The 18,811-nt window shown below is 34.6% G+C and overlaps 1 protein-coding gene across 1 annotated transcript in view; it reads right to left on the bottom strand.

The window, feature by feature from the left end:
* Positions 1–18,811, bottom strand: part of ABCA13 (ATP binding cassette subfamily A member 13) — a 182,501-nt gene that overhangs the window by 53,000 nt on the left and 110,690 nt on the right. The window contains exons 42-47 of the mRNA XM_014940763.1: positions 18,403–18,649; positions 17,396–17,485; positions 15,078–15,185; positions 14,011–14,098; positions 8,985–9,093; positions 304–358 (exon numbers count right to left, since the gene is read on the bottom strand). Coding sequence (XP_014796249.1) covers positions 304–358; positions 8,985–9,093; positions 14,011–14,098; positions 15,078–15,185; positions 17,396–17,485; positions 18,403–18,649 — 697 coding nt within the window. The remainder of the gene's footprint in view (positions 1–303; positions 359–8,984; positions 9,094–14,010; positions 14,099–15,077; positions 15,186–17,395; positions 17,486–18,402; positions 18,650–18,811) is intronic.

The following is an 18,811-nucleotide window of genomic DNA, read 5'->3' on the forward strand; positions in this document are numbered from 1 at the left end:
AAACTTGACAATAATTTAAAGCAGTTAACCTGTTTGAAAACATCATGACTTGCTCACAAACACTCTGTAAAGTGTAGTCAGCATAAAATCAGTATTTTTCTCTACAAAATAATGCAACTATATCTGATATAAACAGTAGACTTGACATATAAACACCAGACTAGACAAAATACTTCAGTCAGTGGAACTGAATTGCATCTATTAAGTCATAACGTCTACTGCATACAACATACATGTTTATTGAATTAATAGTTTCAATTGTCTGCTCATTGCGGCTATTATATACTTTAAGAGTTTGCTCACATTTTGTCCTCATCCAGCAAGGCTCCTCCATATGGTTGGCTGTAGAGTGTGATCCCTGTGAAATGAAAAATAAATTATGAAAGACTAAATGCTACATCAGGACTTCAAGTTCTAGAGTACACTGTTGACCCCATATTACACAAGATGAATGAAAAGGCTAAATACTTAATAAGGAACAGAAAGAGGTCAAACGCCAAGCTGACAAACCAAATACTGTCTCCTACTGAGTGATTCCCAGAGTCTGATTCCACCAAAATCTAATGAATAAATGTAAGTTGTAGCTAATTTTCTGCATTCTGAACTGCAGAAATGGGTTCAACAATGTTGTATATTGCTGTAGGACCCCCAACACAGAAGAGACCAAATACAAAACCTAAAGTATTATTTGTTCATATACCTAATCTTCAGGAGTAAGGTAGCTTGTTATTGAAATTTATGCACTTGGTATTTTATCATTGCTAAAAACATTTTTAGATTGCTGATGTTTTACAAAGAAAAATTCTTTAGCTAAATTCACAAAAAATAGGCACACTTTGAATCCATAGAGCTTTAAATTAAAAAGATTTTGGTTCTTGGTACAACTAGCCTGTAACGACCTAACAAACTGAACTTCGAACTGGAAGGTAGTTTATGGACAAAAACTGTAGCTTTTTTCTTTTTTCTTTTCAAGCAAAAGAAGAAAAATTGGGGGTGAGTGATTATAATTTTCCCACTATATTTTGTAAAGAAATAAATTGCTTGTAGCCTTAGATGGACTCTGCAGGGTGCCACTTAATTGAACACATTTTGTCGTATTTTATTAGAGTGCAGCTGTATAAAGATAAAAACTGTCTTTGCTTCAGTAACAGGTGCAAGCTGACCAAGAATATCTATACATATATTTTTGCCCCTTTAATTTTTCATTCCTCATCTTCAAAATGCAGTAATCTAAAACAATGTCACTGTGGGGTAAAATGCTGAACAACACAGAATGATGATTAACTCGCACACAAAACTAGTACAAGGTAAAGATCTTTCAAATACAGTTAAAAGCTGTACACTGAAGCCCAATGGTAGTTAGCAAATCAAAAGAAGATACAAGCCAATAAGGTCTTGATTCATCACTGGTAGATACGTGTGCTATTTGCAGAAGTCTTTCATGTCATTTGCCTAGAGGGACTGTTTAAAGTTTTCCTTTGTTTTTCTTTTACACCATTAATTTTTTAAACAATGGCTGCCATTTGTTCTGAAGCAAAAAAAAACAACCCAGTATATCAAAGAAAACTATTTTTTCCCACTGGATCCAGGTATTAGCTGAAATTCCATTTATGTAAAGGAAAAGTAGCATGAGAGGAAAAGCTTCTTTCCCAAATATCTTTTTCTATGCTTTTACAATGGTTGAATAAAGGTGTGCATATCAGAAGAATCTATTTACTTTATATATATATATATAGGATTCCTATTGAATTAGAAATTAGTAACCAAAAATAAGATTAAGTCAGATTTTTACCATACAAATTGAAACCAATCTGAACTTATTTTCGGATCTGGTTAAGAAAAAAAAATATATCTGATTTTCAGCCTTAATCTAATTACAATGGAGGAAAGCTTTTTGAAAATGGGAATCCTGATAATTTCAGAAGCACTAAACCAAGAAGTTAACAACATTAAACGTGCTTCTTGTACTCATTGCAGCTCAGCTAAATTGGAAAAGAGCAGAAATATGTCTTCCAGGCATCCCATTTTATGGCCATGAGCCAAGTTCTAATTATAGAGAATTTTCCCACAATTGTCAATGTCTTGCCTTTGTGATCAAAAATTTGAATGCTCTAACCATGCTGTCTTCCCCCAAGTTTCAGATGACAGAAATCCTACAGTAAAATTGCTCCAGCTCAAGGGTTAGCATTTTTAGACATTGCAAATCTTAAAATACTGTCCATGATCAGAAAATACCAAGACCTGGAGACTTATAGGTCCTACTGACTCACATTCCTTTTCCCAGAATTGTGACACAGGTCAACCTGTCATATGGACTGGTAGAGAATTATTGCCCATAAACTGTCAAGAACTAGGGCAGTTTACCAGGAATTCAGGAAGGTTCTCCACTGTATCCCATTAATTAATCTAGGCTGATCTGAACTGTATCTCATTGTTCTACTGCTATCAACTATCTGCTGTTTTCAGTGAGAAGCACATGCAGTAGCGAAAACAGAGCTATGAGTTCCTTGTGCAACTTCCTGTACAAATGAATTTATGCTCATAATCATAGGTTTGCCCACTTTTATATTTTGAGAACCTAGTCAATGAATTTTATAGGATCACGTGCTCTCCTGAAACTGGGTTTTAAAAAGACCTACATGGAATTAATGAAACAGGCAAAACATAACAAAGACAAAAATGACATCAAACATTTTTCAAGGAATAACTTCTGCTCAGGAATACTTAATGGGTCTGAAAATAATCTCTCTCCTGAAATCACCATGGCCTGTCCCTACTGAATGCACAGATCCCCAGAGGAAACTAATAAAACTTTCAGATTACTGCACTGCTATTAAACAAAAGTCTACCGCAGTTGACTTGGGTTCCATACACAGAAATACACTGCTATAACTTTCTAGTAAAGAGCAAACAGAGACTGTGAAAAAGATAATTGCTGGGGGAAATAAAAAACACATGACATTAAGTAACATAATGCTCCTTGCACTCTTGTATCATACAATACTGATAAAAGAAAATTGTACTGAATTAATTTCCTTCAATGCAAGAGTCCCCAAAAGTAATTGCTCTTCTTAAAAGTAGTAACCAAATTAACCAAAGTATGACCACGTTAAGTTCTGTGTTAGAGTTCAAAATTCAATCAAGTTATTAAATATAGTACTTGCCTCATTCATTAATTTTTTCCAGTTAGTCTAGAGCATGAGGGCTTTCTGCATTTGCTACATTTTTTAGTATAATGATTTCTTCTCTACCTCCATTGTCCAAAAATATATGATAAATTTATATAAAGCTAACAAACTGGCTTGTAATTCACCTCGAACCTTAGGAGAGATAAATTATAAACTGTCTTCCAATAGCAAAATAAACCAACACATTTGATATATGCTATTTGCTAGAATACATATTTTTTTAATAAAAACCCCTTCTGTGTACTTTTATAATCTCTTCCTAAATTTCTCCTAAACACCTAGACCATCTTTCTTTATATACATGTCTGTCCCAACAGAGCTGTTAGCATGATGTAAAATGTAATTATTGATGCTTTCTTGCCTTTATATGCCCTTTTACTATGTAAAGCTGCTATAATGATGCTCATTAAGTTGAAAACTAAACATCATCCTTGAGGACTTAAATTAAAACTATAAATGACAGATAAACCAAGAAGTTCTGGATGAAAAAGCTTCTATTGAGCAGATGCATGTGGTGTTTATGCAAGAAATTTTTTTAAGGATCGTATTTGCAAGCCTCGGGTGAACTGCCTTCAGGGCAAACTTTACAAAATCAGTATTCTCAAGGGAAAAACGAGACAGGCAATATCAACAAATACAATATGATTCAGCTATAATTCTGCCTGCTCCTTTTCATAAATGTCTCAATATAAAATTATTTTTTCCATATCTACAGATTGCCATTATATTTTTCTGACTTAATGGCAACCAGAATTTTCCCAATTGTCCTAAAACATCCATTGTCTATGTCCTTGGTAGTGAGCTGGTCACATTTTTATGGTGACAATTTAGGCTTCTTCATAGGCACAGGTGAAAACTTGTGACAGCCACCAATTCCAATCTTTCCAAAGTCTCGCATAAGCAATTCAAGAACTGGAAAAACTGTGACCATGGAGATCCTTATACTATATCGGAGTTTTAATGCCATATTCAGAGAGTAAGTGAACAGTATGATGTCAAGGCTTTCTTAGAACTTTTAATCTTGAAGAAGATTAAGAAGAGCTTGAGAAATGAGAGGTAATATTTCCCCGATTAGAGTGGGGTGAAAAGGAGTGCATGTCAAAGAACGAAACATAACTGTATACATGTTAATTGATATATGTGTGCATGTATAGTTCTCAAACTATAGTTCTTCAAGCTTGTATGCCATCACCATAGGCTTATCAGAGCCACCCTTAGGTATATTTCATGGTTCTGCACTGTATTTTGGGTTTGTCTGAGCCTGTGTTTTGGCACTCCTTTGTAAACTATCTCTTCTTTCTATCATGTAGCATGCTGAGTTTTGAGTACATAAATAAATTTGAACCTGTGCTACTAATGCTAGATAACATAATTGTTACAGACTTGAATTAGAGGATCAATCTAGGTTTCTTTATTCCAGACATTTTATTTTGGCTTAGAATAAAATATATTAGAATAAAAAAAACAGTATGCATAACAAAAATTGAGATAGTACATATATATCTATGTGTGTGTATATATATGCTTTTTACATGCTTTTCTTTGTGGGCATTTGAAATTTATAATGAGATTTCTGTTTGTATAAAATGAGACATTACTGAAAATTACAACTTATGTTTTATGGAGAATTTCACAGGCAGCATCCTCATGAATGATTTATATTTTACTTTCCCCCCACTAACCAGACATAGTTAAGAAGGTTCCTACTAAATGCCATTTCACAGGTTCCTTTGAAAAGAGGTTTAAAGTTAATATTTGCAAAGCAATCAGGAAACTGTACAGTCACTTTCCACCAAAATTCAGCTGAAAATGGGTCTCTTGATCCCTTTAGCTCTTTTGAAGAGCTGAATCTGAAATAAATGAGAATGCTATAAGAACACGTACAATGAGCCCCAGGATGAAAGGTTTTTAAAAAAAATCAATGACTTCAATAGACATCCTGAGATGGGGCAGCTGCATCGCACAAGGTCCTTCTATATTCATACATTTCTATTCTTTGAATAATGATGTAAGAACTTTTTTTGACCACTGTACTTTACAGACATCATTATAGATGACTACCACTCCTTTTTTCTTTTTATAGTTTTACCCTAAGAGATAGGTAATAATAAATCCCCTATAATTCCAGCACAATAAACACATTCCTACTCAAGTGTATACAATTAGGTGTGCAAAATAACATAGCTTTAGTTGATCAGAATTTCTATCTTAAGTTTAAGCAAAAAATATTGCCTTTAAGTTTTTTATTCCTCTTCATTAATCCCTTTTTCATTTGCTCACAATTATGTTATCTAATTGTAGAATTCAGCATTTCAGAAAGAGATTTGAAAATATACAATCATCATTTACATAAGCTAGAAGACCAGCCAGAGCTGAAAAGTTTTGACAAAAACCTGGTACATCTTACCTTCTCTGTTGAATCGACTTTCTCACTTTTTAAAAATTGTTTAACATCTTCATTTTCATTATCTGTCACTGAACTTATAACCCACTAGAAAACAAAATGTATTTTGGTTTCCTTTCCAGTAAGACAGATGTTTTTTCCACAAGAGAAACCAGATTTACGAGATTATGAAGCTAGAGTTGGCTATCAGCATGGTACAGAAGATGAACTATTTTCATAGAAGAAGTATTCCTGAATTGCTCTTCCAAAATAGACATCTGATCCATTAACAATGATAAACTGACCTAAATCAGTCCAGCTAACTTCTGTTGCTACATCTATTTACATGCACCTCCAGCTGGCACACACACCTTCAACCAACAACCATACCACTCTTCACATGAAAATTACAAGAAGCAAACATTGTAAACTTCCAAGCATCCCATGGAGAAGTTTACTGATAATCACATGGGGAGGGGAGGAGGGGAGAAAGAGGGGAGAGAAATGTCACCACTTCCAAAGAAAGGATTTGAAAAATAGATTATACAATAATAAAAAGGAAGTATTTTTGATCACCAAGTAATTATCATTTTGTGCTCCTTCATGTTCAAGATCCAAGTCAGTAACTTGGACTGACACAAGAAAAATAATAATTTATTTTTTTCACAATTTTTACTAGATACAAATCCCTTAGGATATAAAAGAGATTCCTTCAAACTCTCATAAAAAATCCTAGGTTTATATTCCCTGTATCCTCCTGACTGAAGAAAAAACATTAAGCAAAAATATTTAACCTCCTTCTCAGCTCCTTAAGAGTAAAATCTGACACAAACTGGGACCAGTACTACTGATCTCCTATGAAAGTTACCAGATCCGTCCCTTGAGCAAAGCAGGTAGAACTAGGCACGCTGCCTGTAATGAATCTTCCCTTCTCCAGAGAACTTGGGAGAACTCCAACCACCCGCTTGCTCAAGAAATACCCACAGGATATAACTGCTAAGTGAAAGGGTTCCTCAGTATTTATATGACCATTTAAACAAACAAGAAAGCTGTTGACCTCTTTCAAGTTTGTTTCAATATCATAGTAGTGGCTACTCTGTTTACATCCATGGTAAGGCTCCACCCTATTGAACTAAACATCTTGTAGTAAAGGAAGACTTGTCTTTTTATGAAAGAAGGTCAAATGATTTTTATGCCACTTAAAGTAATACAGAAGCACTGGTTTTGTTGACAGGAAAATGTCATCATGTGAAAAAAAAATGGCATTAATGCAAATCAGAATTACAAAGCTACATTTCTGCAACATCCTAACAAGCTTCCTGGCAGCAATTTCCAATAATATTCTAAAACTGGCCTTCCATATAAGCAGAATTTGCAAGAGGGAAAAAAAATCAAAAATAATAGATTTCAGTGTTGAAACATAGTACGTAGTCTTCTGACTGCTAATTTACAGCATTATTTTGCATATAACCATTTTAATAAGAAAAGCATATAAATAATAATTCTCTGTCAGAGAAGTATCCTTAAATAAGAGATAGTTAAAAGTCAAAGTGAGCTGAGCTTAAATGCCCCAAATAGTGGTGGAAAACTGTTGTTTGGGTATTTTTTTTATAGAATATACACCTGCATTTGTCTCTACACACGTATACACACATACGCGTGGAAACACACATACAGATCAATACGTAAATAACGACTTCTCTTTCTAGGATTTCATGGACAGGTCCCTCTGCATTATGCCTCAAGAGCATGATCAACCCATCTTTATTTCACCTCTCCAATAGATATGTACATAAATAAATTGCTTTCTAGTTCATAACTCTACTTCTGCATATTCTGCCAGAAGGTTATATAATAAGCACATATTTGTATAGATGACAATCCAAGACTTGAAACATTTCTTATGCACTGTTTTGCTTCTTGTGTTTCTATGTCATGCAACAGCATAAAATATAACATTCGCACAATCCTTGGAACAACTATAATTTTCTCCAACTGTAATCTGGATGGTATGTTGCCAATTTTCCATGACAGATGTAAAAGTAAAGGTACTTAAACATTTAAGTTCAGAACGGGACATCTGATGCTACAGAAAACAAGCTAGCAATAGTACTATTGATGAAGTGCAGGGAAACTTGATTAAAAATTGATTTCTAAAAATTCTCATTAAAATACCTGATTTCATTTCATTGAACCTTTCTGCAGAAATACATTACCTTTGATTCATTCTCATAATTCATTTCTCAAAATAAAACCGCAGCCATCTTGAAAGCAAGCATTTATTCTTTTTTCATTGACATTCTGGAAAATATTCTTAATTCATTTCTATTTTCAGATACTCAGGATTCTTTCCCCCTTTTCACTAATTTTAGTCTTCTTTCTTCCTTCTTCATTATAAACACATTTACCACTACAGACAACCATCCTGCATTTTCAAAAACTAAAAAATTGGTCAGAAGCTATTCTTAAATTTCTCGAAAACAAACTGGTTCCTCTCTAACAGAATCATAACAATGAAAGGAACTGGAACGAACAGAAATTAGCCTGAGCTATCAAGCCCACGTTTCAAACTAGATTTCAACATCTTAAAAGTTCACTGATTCTTTGGCTGCAGCCATTTTGTTAAAAGTCAGTTTGTAAAATTTTTATTTTAACTAGTTTTAACACGGTTCAGGAATATGTGAATCAGAGAATTCAGAGGTCAAATATATGAATCTCTCTTCTGTTGTATACAAAAGTAAGATACACCAGACTCTCCTGTTCCTTGAGTAACAGAATGCCATGGAACATCACGTTGCACTGTGAATTTACAAGATACTCTGGGTTTACTCTGGATATTTACATAAGGAGACAGAGTAAAATGACAGAGAAGTTACAAATTCTTCAACAATTCTTCTACAAAATACTCTGTTGTGGATTAATCATTCCATTTAAGCAAGCCTTAGCAGTGGTTTCACAAGGACTAACATCCCAAGTGTAGCAAACCATTTTACACTTATTCCACAGGAATGTTCTTTGAAAGCACCTCATAGAATGGTTTGGAAAGGACCTTTAAAGGTCATGTAGTCCAACCCTGCAACAAGCAGGGACATCTTCAAGTAGATCAGGTTGCTCAGAGCCCCTTCCAGCCTGACCTTGAATGTTTCCAGGGACTGAAGCATCTAACGCCTTTCTGGGCAACCTGCTTCATATGGCATAGCGAGCTGTAAATTCTAATTTTATGTTATTGTGCACTGCATTCTCCACACAAACAAAGCTTCTCCTAAATTAAAAGTTCCACTTTCAAATCTCCCCAAGAAGTGTGTGATTCTGCGACCCTACTTCATACTATGAAAATTTTTATACTTAAAATTATATTAGTTTATTTGAAAACTACTTTTCAAAAAATATGAAAAAAAGACTTAGACTATTACCGTACTGTCTCCAATCCACATCAGGAGGCAAATTCAGCCACAGAATGAAGTTATTGAGTTCATTTAAGTAGGATGGTAGAGAATGGAAAGCTTTTTGGTTGTACCACACCTGGAAGAGAGAACAGAAGCTGTGAAACACAAATGAGTTGAATCTGAACACTGATCTGAAAGCTCCCATAACTTGAAGAATAGTATGAAGATATCTAATCCTTCTCTTATGACACTTGCTTATAGAAGGTGAACTAGGCAGAATAGAATCAGTTAACTTGTACTGGTCTTTAAACAGAGTGCAGCAGTTTATCTTCTACTTCTAGCTGTACACCTATGTTAATTACTAAATAGAGATTCTCTGATTTAGTGTAACACTGTGTCACTTCCTTTGCACATATTTTGTTGAACAAATAGATGAAAAACCATGCAAAAATAGCATTCTCTAATTTAATTGAAAATAGAAAAAGATAAGTAAAACTAGTGTTACAAGTCAAGAACATTACTGAAATTCAAAAAGGCTTATCTAAATAATATCTGCAACTGACACAGTCTGGAATATCCTAGAAAGTGGGGAAAGAAACAATCAAGGAGGCACTGTTTACAAGGTGAATGTGAAACTATTCCACCAAGGACAAAGCTGTATTTCCACCTTCAACAAGCAATTATCAGTGGTTTGTTAAGCATGGAGGAAATTAATACAGACAAACTTTAAGGCAGATGAGGCAAGCTCATCTCTGAAGAGCACAGGCAAGCAATTCTGTTGTAAGATATACTTTATCCTCAAATCATGCGGAATCACCGTGATTTGGTAAATACACTCAAAATTCACACTTCCATGTACTAGAGTCATTGCTGAGAGTCTAATGTGTCCCAATACCAAATAAAACATGGTTTGAGTTTTCCTTTGTCTTTGGAAATTGATTTAATTTCTATGCTTTACTACTGTTAATCATAGCATCTTTGAACCTGCATTATCCTTACTGAAAACTAGGTCAAATCATTATGTATGTTTGTTTTCAGTTTAGTGACATGTTTCAAATCATCTTTGATTCCTATGCATTCCTCACTCCACAGCGACCTTTCATCTTCTGTCTTTGTTTATACAGTTGAAAAATTCTGAACCTTTGCCTATTTGATATTGGCTATTTCCAAATCTGCATTTTATACATCTCAGGTTGATGCTGGGCAATTCTCACTTTTTGTCTGAATCATTCGGAATCATACTGAAAAATGCACATATTTAATATAGGTCTTCCTTGCCTTGCTCCTTAACACCTATCTGTTAGGATTTCAGTTTTCTTAGTTCCTTTCTAAAATTACCATCTATACAGTTACATCTCGGAAACTTCCCTAAAGAGTCTTTTCTCGTCACTCTGATGCTGTTCTCGTCTAGTGCTCCTCCCCATGTATGTGCCTCTTCTTGATAGCAGTGTAAAGTTCCATATATTTTTTTTCTATTTACTTGAAGATAATTCTGTTTTTAATTTCTTGTAGTGTCCAGTTGCAGTCCTTACTTGGACATCAACCGATTGCTTGCCATGTTCTTCTCTATGTTTCCCAGTACAGATTGTGTAATCTTCAGTTTCCCTCTCTTAATAATTATTTTCTCGTGATTTAATTTCCTGACTACCTACTTGTTTGGACCTCCTCATTGTACTCTGCTGTGAGGCAATGTTTCCAGCACTCTAATTGTCCATTCCATTTCCTCCCATCTATCCCATATCACGCTATCAAACACCATTCTGAGCTCCACTGTCATTTCTCCTGTACCTCTCACCCTTGAATCTTCTTTGCCATAAGGTCTGTGAGTGATTATTTTAAAAATGAGCAGCTTTGGTCTACCACCGCTCTTGCTTGCACTAGCTTTCATATTTTCTACCCATCTTTATGTGGTCTTCACAACTGCTTGAAATTTCAACAGCATCTTATGTCCCCACGTTCAAAGAAAAGAAAAAAGAACAAATCCCAAACTCTTCCCCCCTTTGCAAACTCATATGCAATTCCTTGGTTCTCCTGCAGTTCAGTTCTCACAAATTACTACACAAACTAGATCTCCCATTCTTTAATTAAAAAAGAGAGTTCTTTAAAGAAATCAAGTGAAATTGAACCTAGGTGTCCTGAGGAAAACTGCAAATCTTTGCATTGCTTGATCTCCTATGCAAATGGCAAGCAAAGAAACATCTTCTTCATACACGCCCCCGCCCCCCCCCCCCCCCCCCCCCCCATTAAAAAGATTTGTGCCCCATAAAAAGTTATACATGCATAATGAAACTCCACTGCAATTGTGTGTGTTGTATTGAAAAAAAGGCAATTAAGAAAACAATAAAGCAAAATTCTGATGACACATCCTCATTTAACCAAACTAGGGGCAAGGTCTCAAGTGTTCACAAAACACCTTAGAAATATAATGTGACCAATATTCAAATGGAAACAAAAGACCCACAATAAAGCATTGTGTATAACAATACATTTCAATTTCCCATATATTAATTAGAATTCTTCCTTCAAGCTACATCATGTAACTGAATCAAATAAAATTGAAGCTGGATATTTAATTATTTATAATCTGGCAAAAGAGACATTTATGATTGTTCACTTCATCAGAAGATACATTTAAGCTCTATTTTCTAAACTCATGTGGCTTATTCAAAATTGATTGCAAAGGTAAAATATGAAAACTGGAAAATATTAGTTCCAGCTGAAATATATTTCATATTTCTTGTCTGCCACACAGGTAATTATTTACAGAAGGCAGAAAAGAGATGAGCAATTGAATAAATATATAGATTTAAATGGTTAATTCTTTTTTTTTATTATTTTAGCTTCTATCCATTGGTGACAAAATTCCTTTCCAAGGAAAAACACAGTCCCTCAACCACATTAGATATAAGTTCTGTAAAGTCATGTTCTCTGTTATTCTGTACCATTCTTACCTGCCATTAATATTCCAGAATACTACTAGACACAATTGCACTAACCCATGGCCTGTAAAGAAAAAGCTAAGCACTGCTAGACCAGATTCATGATGAGGAGGCAGAGAGAAGCACCATAAGACTGAAGAGTTATAACTTCCTCTGGACACTTATACTATTACTGTACAGTAAAGACTCAAATCCCAACTTTTGAGACTGGAGAATATGGTCTAAAGATTCAGAATTTTTCAAAACTGAAATGAATCGTACAGTAAGTCTCTTCAAATGCAAATTTCTCATTTTCTTTCACACAAGGCTATGTAAATGGTACATTCACTGTCTCATGAACAAGCCTGAAAGGTCAAAGTAAAAGTCTGGTCATTAATTACTGAAAGGTTAATGCAATAATTTGACATTGCATCAGTTGAAATCCACTTCTAGGAGGTATTTTAGATAACACAGTGCCCTTTATAAATCTACTCCACTATTTTCTTTGGGTCTGAAATATGAAGCTTTTTCACTAACAGTGTAACTATAATTTATCCCTGTGCTCATGGCAGGTGGACCTCTATGCCAAAGGCATTTTAAAAAAAAAGGACCCTGACAAAATCCACAGTGCATGCCTGTCAAAACAAGAGTCTAAAATGATTAAAGATATATGGGACTAAAACAGCAGCCAGAAAAACACATCTTACTGAAATCCTCTAGCACTTCAAGTTCCTAATGAAGGATTGATGGAACTGTAGTTCAAAGCTGTAAGAAATCTGGGGGTAGAAGGGAGATCACAAATGACCAAAATGAAAATATGTAAGGTAAGGTATGTATATAAGATGAAGAGATTTTTAACAAAACCACACGCAAAAGGCATTGCAAACAGACATTGATTTTGCAAAACTAATCATGGAATTATATTCGATTGGAGAATATCTGTATGTAGTTTTAACATTTTGTCCCCAAACAGATTTTGGGATAGAGTTATTTACACTGTTCCTTCTCTTCTTCTTTTATAAGAGCAAATAAAATCTAGTTTCTATACCCCCCTAAAACAATTTAAAGACAGAAGCATCTTGCTTTCATATTTCAATCTGGAAAGTCCACAGCTTCCACTCAAATAGAAAAACAGAGACCCCTCACTGATAATTTTCAATACTCCAAAACTGTTGTTCCTCTACTCATTAGCTGTCCACATTTGAATGGATGTCAGAAGAACCTTTCAAAGCATTCCCAAAAAAATAAAACCCCTTGCACTGATGGTTGCCCGTTAGCTTCTAGGTCCCATCCCAAGTTTTTACAGTATGGAGATACTGTATCTTTACAGTGCACACCGAACAGCTTCAAGGAAAAGCTCTTTATTTAAATTGTGCTTATAATAACCTTTCTTTTCCTGACTGGTAGCTCCAGACAGAAACCACTGGCTCTGTGTACTGTTGCCATACAGTACGATCTACTGTCAAGAAGAGATTCAAGTTTCATACCCTGACTAATTTCAGCAAGGCACACTTCTGTTTCTTTGGGATAAAAATGGAAAGTTACTCATATTTGAAAAGAGGATTAAAACCAAAAAGCAGCATGTTTTATATGCAGAAGCAACTACTCCTAGATGCTAAATCTTTAGGTTTTGGGGTTTTTTTTGAGTGCGGGGGGGAAAAATGAAGTAGTGTAGCAGAGAAAGGTATTCTTAACAGAAACGAAAAAATTATCAAAAATAACTCGTTTTTGAGATGTTCAATGAACTTTTGTCAATTCTGACAAAAGAAAACAAACAAACAAAAAAGGAATATCAGGGTTGATTATCTAACAAAATGTTTTAAAGGTGAGCTCTGAAATAAGTTCAAAGGGAAAAAACCCAAAAGCTGTATAATTTAACTCATAAAACTGCTTCTCAGAAGACAGGAGAATACTTCAACAATTATGAACAGAGAAGTGGACTATTGTCATTCATCTCAGTGGCTAGTCCCTCCAAAACCACGACAACTATAATAGACAAGAAAGTTTTTCTCTCAATTTCTAAATGCAAGGATTTTATATAATAATTTAGTATTTGCTAAGTGCTGTGAAGCCTGGAGCCTGAATAAATAAGCAATACATGCACACAAACGTGCACACATACATGCTACCCTTACCTTAACCAGAGGTTTAGATTTGGTGTTATTCAATTTTTCATCTTGCAGCTCAAATGCTTTCCTCCCTCCAAAAGACCAACCACCGTATCTGGTAATAGAAAATAAAGTAATAACAAGTTACCTGCCTCAAGCTTAGCAGTCTTTTCTTGCAATAACAAAGTGGTAATATCTACAGTAATTATTTTTCAACTGAAAATAAAAATTCATGCCTCAGAAACCCCTTTTCTGTTAAAAAGGAGAAGCTGAATATACTCTTGAATCAGGTGAATATTATTGTTCTTTTCATGCAAAGGGATGCCCTCAGATAAGAATTTTTACTTTTTGAAAGCTGAAATCCCTCAGCGACAGGAGGGTTTGTAAGCAAGAGAGGTGTTACTGACTTTCAGAAACATCTTAAAACATCTTGATTTCTTCCTATTCCATTCATATTCTAGCTCAAATCATTCATCTTAAGATGTTTATCTCTATTCTTATCACATAAGATACATTTTTTTAAAATTATTTTTAAATGTGTAAATGGCTAACACTTTCTTCTCCTTCTTGATAAAATCATACCTGGTCTACCATTTGCACTTATGTCAAAGGCAGTGGTTGAGCTGTAAAGGCACGTAAGTAAACTTCAAAATACAGCTGGTATCACAGAATATGAAGGCTTGCCAGAGGGATACCAGCCCTTCTAATTTAAAGAAAGGATTAATTGGGGCATATCCACCTCTATTTGATTGAGTCTCTGAGGAATGGAAACTATATTGTTCATCTGATTTGCATATGCATATACTTTTTCTTTCTCTGAGATGCTGAAATAACTCACTGTGTGGCAAGAAGAGCCAGGGTATGCCTAGAGGCAATTATCATGCAACTGCTGGAGGAAGCTCTGAGAAGTCACCATGGAGGGGGTTCCACACTACCTTAGCCTGACTCTATGCCTTGATAACACCCATCAGACAAAGGCAACTACCCCTTATATTCTCAGTGACATAAGCCCATAAGTCACATGTCATAAGATCAGGAAAGACTGTAGTTTTTATACACAAAGCATAAGCAAAGGTTAGATATTTAAAGGTTACCTTGCTTTGTTGGAAGGCCTCACTAAATATTCTTCCACAAGGAACCCCGACAGATTATACAAAATATGTCCTTTCTTATTCTTCATGTAGGGAGCAGAAGTATTGAAACTTTGACACATCTGAAAAACAGTATACGAAAAATAAATAAAGCACTCTGAAATATCAGTGGCACTACATATAGCCATATTTTTGAATTTTTATGTAGATTCAACTGTATTTGCCTTTCTCAGCTTTGATTATTTTTCAATAAATTATGTATGGTTTTATGTTTATAAGGCATCTCAAATAATTGCATCACCTACATATTAGAACCACATTTGATTTCTCTTGCAACCCTGTCAGGGTTTTTTTGAAAACATCAAAACTTGTATATACGTTTAGAAAAGTTTACAACAATGAAAAAGGCAAGACTGCTATTCACTTGTGCCTAAAAAGAAACACAAAAAAGGCACCAGATGAATATGAGATGAAAACAAAATTCTAATTAATGCAATATGCTTCTAAAAAAATTCACTGATGGACTGCAGAGAAGAATAAATGAAGATTTTTTCTGATGTTTCAGTGGAATATTCTCACAACTAAAGAAAAGATATGATTAGATATCTCAGAAGCCTTATAAAGTACGTTCTGTGTATCAGCTGAAAAATGTTAATTTTTATTTGATATCTCAACCCTACACAAATTAAAATTGACTCTCAGAGATTCTGGTTTTCCATAGCTCACAGATACAGGTTCTGCCTCCACTGTTAAGTTACTTCTCTCCTTTGAGCTTCCATGGTTAATGGGCCTCTTCTTGTGTGAGTTCCCATTCCCATTTTATTTAAGCTTGTTGTATTTAAGTATATGTCTCACTAGTATTACAGGCAAATTTCTTTCTTGTCCAGTAATGTAAAGAATTAATTTCCTCCTGTCACTTTTCCCAAAACTGTATCACTATATTTCAGATGCAACTCTTACTCTAAATATTTATATCTTTATGAAGAAGGGAATTTATTTGATAGAATGTTCCCATCCAGGGAAATATATTTGTCACCTCAGACACAGTTTCACGTTCCTGTTTATCACTCAACCTCAGAGCAAGTCAGCAGGAAAACTCACTAGTCAAGAAACTCAGAAATTCATTATCTGTTTCAAAATTCTTTCTTTCCTCATAGGTTGTTTTATTTTGAAATACACAATCCAAATCAAAACCAAACTCTAACAATTAAATCTCATTCACATGTAGATTCCCTGGTAGCTTCTCTCAGCTAAGATCACTTGCCCTTCCCTTTTGAAAGCAGGCAGTCTTCTAGGTATTATGGAACTGTTATGTTTTAAACTTATTTCATCTGAGGCTTTTTGTAAGCAAAGTCCTATAATATATTTAAAGCAAAGTTGTATCTGCTGAGAATAGCTCAGCCATCTCTGATTCCTGTTACTTCAGATCAGTCTATAACCATTTCTAGTGCATACACACACACATCAAAACTGTGCTTTCCCTGAAGACTTCAGAACACGTAGCCCAAACATTAGATGAAAAAGAAATTAGATTAATAGAATCATCTAATTCTATTAGATGAAACTCTTCTTCAAAAAGAAGAGTGTATTAGAGGTAATATACACACGCACAATTTTTACATACATAAGTAAATATAAAGTGACATACTTCTTGTTCAGCCACACATCCGCATGAATCCTGGGGTGACATAGATTGCATCTGCCAACATGAATAGTTTTTTCTAGTAGGAATAAATATAATAGGAACAACCATTAAATAAAATGAGTATATTACTTAACAGAAGAAATCCACAGATTAACAAGCATATCTGGCATCTTGAACACCTTTTTAGCATTTTATTACAGTGGCAGCTGTCTCTAAATCTGTATCAATTTTACTCATTTTTATCAAAGTAGATTCACTAAAAATATTTATATGAATAAAGCAGCAAATGAGCTGCATGCCTTATGTTTGCAGCAATGAGATAATTAAAGCATGGTCACAACTCTGCATTCCTAAATTTAGAAATCTGGAATGCTTCCTAACAAATACTGCAATTATTGTCTTACTTTTCATTCATAGGGACACCAGACTTGGCTGAAATCCTCCTGAAATTAATCGGAACACCGTCACTGATTTGGGGGATTTGGATCAGATCTTTAACAATGAAGCCTACTTATGTACTTCACCTGGATGCCAACTCCTTCACCAGAACTGATTTGTCACTAACCTCATGCTGTAAGAAAAGCTTGAGATAGTTTACATTACACAGAAAAGAAATATTGAATTTACAATATTTACAATTTGACATTAAGGAAGTAGTTACGTTATTCACAGTTACCCTTGTTTTGAATGCATGCATGTGTTGTCCCAATCAGAGAAGTATCTCAGTAGAATCTGAGAAAGGTTTCCTAGGTTATCATCTTCAGTGCTGTTCAAAGTGGGACATGGGGGAAGAGGAAGGGAAAGGAATAAAAAAAAAGAAAAAACCCACAAATATATCAATATGTCTAATTCTATTAACTTTCAGGCTCAAGATCCTACGTGTTTACCAAGAAATTAAAGAACTATAAATGCATGCATAGGAAACACACAAAACCAGCAAAATTTTCTCATTCCAAAAACTGCATATGAACATGTAAAGAAAATTCAATAAAATTATGACTAAACAAATCTCAATGTCTCCCCATGGCCATCTTTCTCTTTATAAACATGCATTCCTAACAGTTAACGTGGTTTAAGTGTTTTTATGTTTCATTTATAAATTCAAAGATCTTAGTGTTATGTTTATTATTATATCTAGATATTTGTCCTGGAGAGAAAGTGATCTACATTCAATACAGAATCATTGAGAGCTGGGCTATAGATACCATATATTATAAATAAATAAATAAATAAATGTAGTTGATTTAAACTCAGCATATAGAAACTAAATGCTGAGTAAGTAGGCCACCAGGCTTTGTTAATACTGTGTGACACTTTTAAACTTGAGAATTATTTTGAGAAAATAGTTTCAGACCTAAGCAATTAGTTAAAATGAAGCATGTAAAGGCTTGTTCAAATGCACTTCTGCATTTACATATAAGTAGCCATGACTGGTATTGAAACAGATTAGCCAGTTGAAACTGCTCCAAAGCCTTTTCCCTTTCCTTCAGAAAATCCTTTGCACAATGCATTTCTAATTTTATCTCTCCTTCATAATAATCTATAAAAATCTAAGCACCTGAAAAATAGTAAAAAGTAACATATTATTCTTCCAAGAATGAAAATAGTCTTTAAAAATGAGAAGTCAAGGGTAAAGGTCCTGAAACCTGGATATTGATGATGATAAATGAGCCCTTTACCTACCTAAAGAAGGATTCTGCATTGTCATAAAGTCTTGGTGTCAACTTGAGAGAAGGATAATCAATAGCCAGCGGCTTCACACTAAACAAGGCCATTGCCAGTGCAACAAAGAAGACAGGCAGCAGCACATTTGACAGACTTCCTCTCCAGTCTCGCCTAAAGTGGTAAAATCTCTTCATCAGAAGGGCAACAATCTGTGCGAGAATGAGATGGGCTCCATGCACACTTGAGGCTCCCGTAAGTGAGACATCTGAGTGAGAAGAAAAAAAATCCTTGTGATAAACAATGAAAATCAAAATTTCACGTGCTACATTTTCAGATATAGAACATAATAGTCTTTTGACTAGAAAAAACAAAACTACATAAACCTACAATGTTCTCCTGGAATAGTATAATTCCCCCCCCCCCAGTC

Source organism: Calidris pugnax, unplaced genomic scaffold (assembly GCF_001431845.1).
Source record: "Calidris pugnax isolate Ruff unplaced genomic scaffold, ASM143184v1 scaffold8, whole genome shotgun sequence".
NCBI lineage: Eukaryota > Metazoa > Chordata > Aves > Charadriiformes > Scolopacidae > Calidris > Calidris pugnax.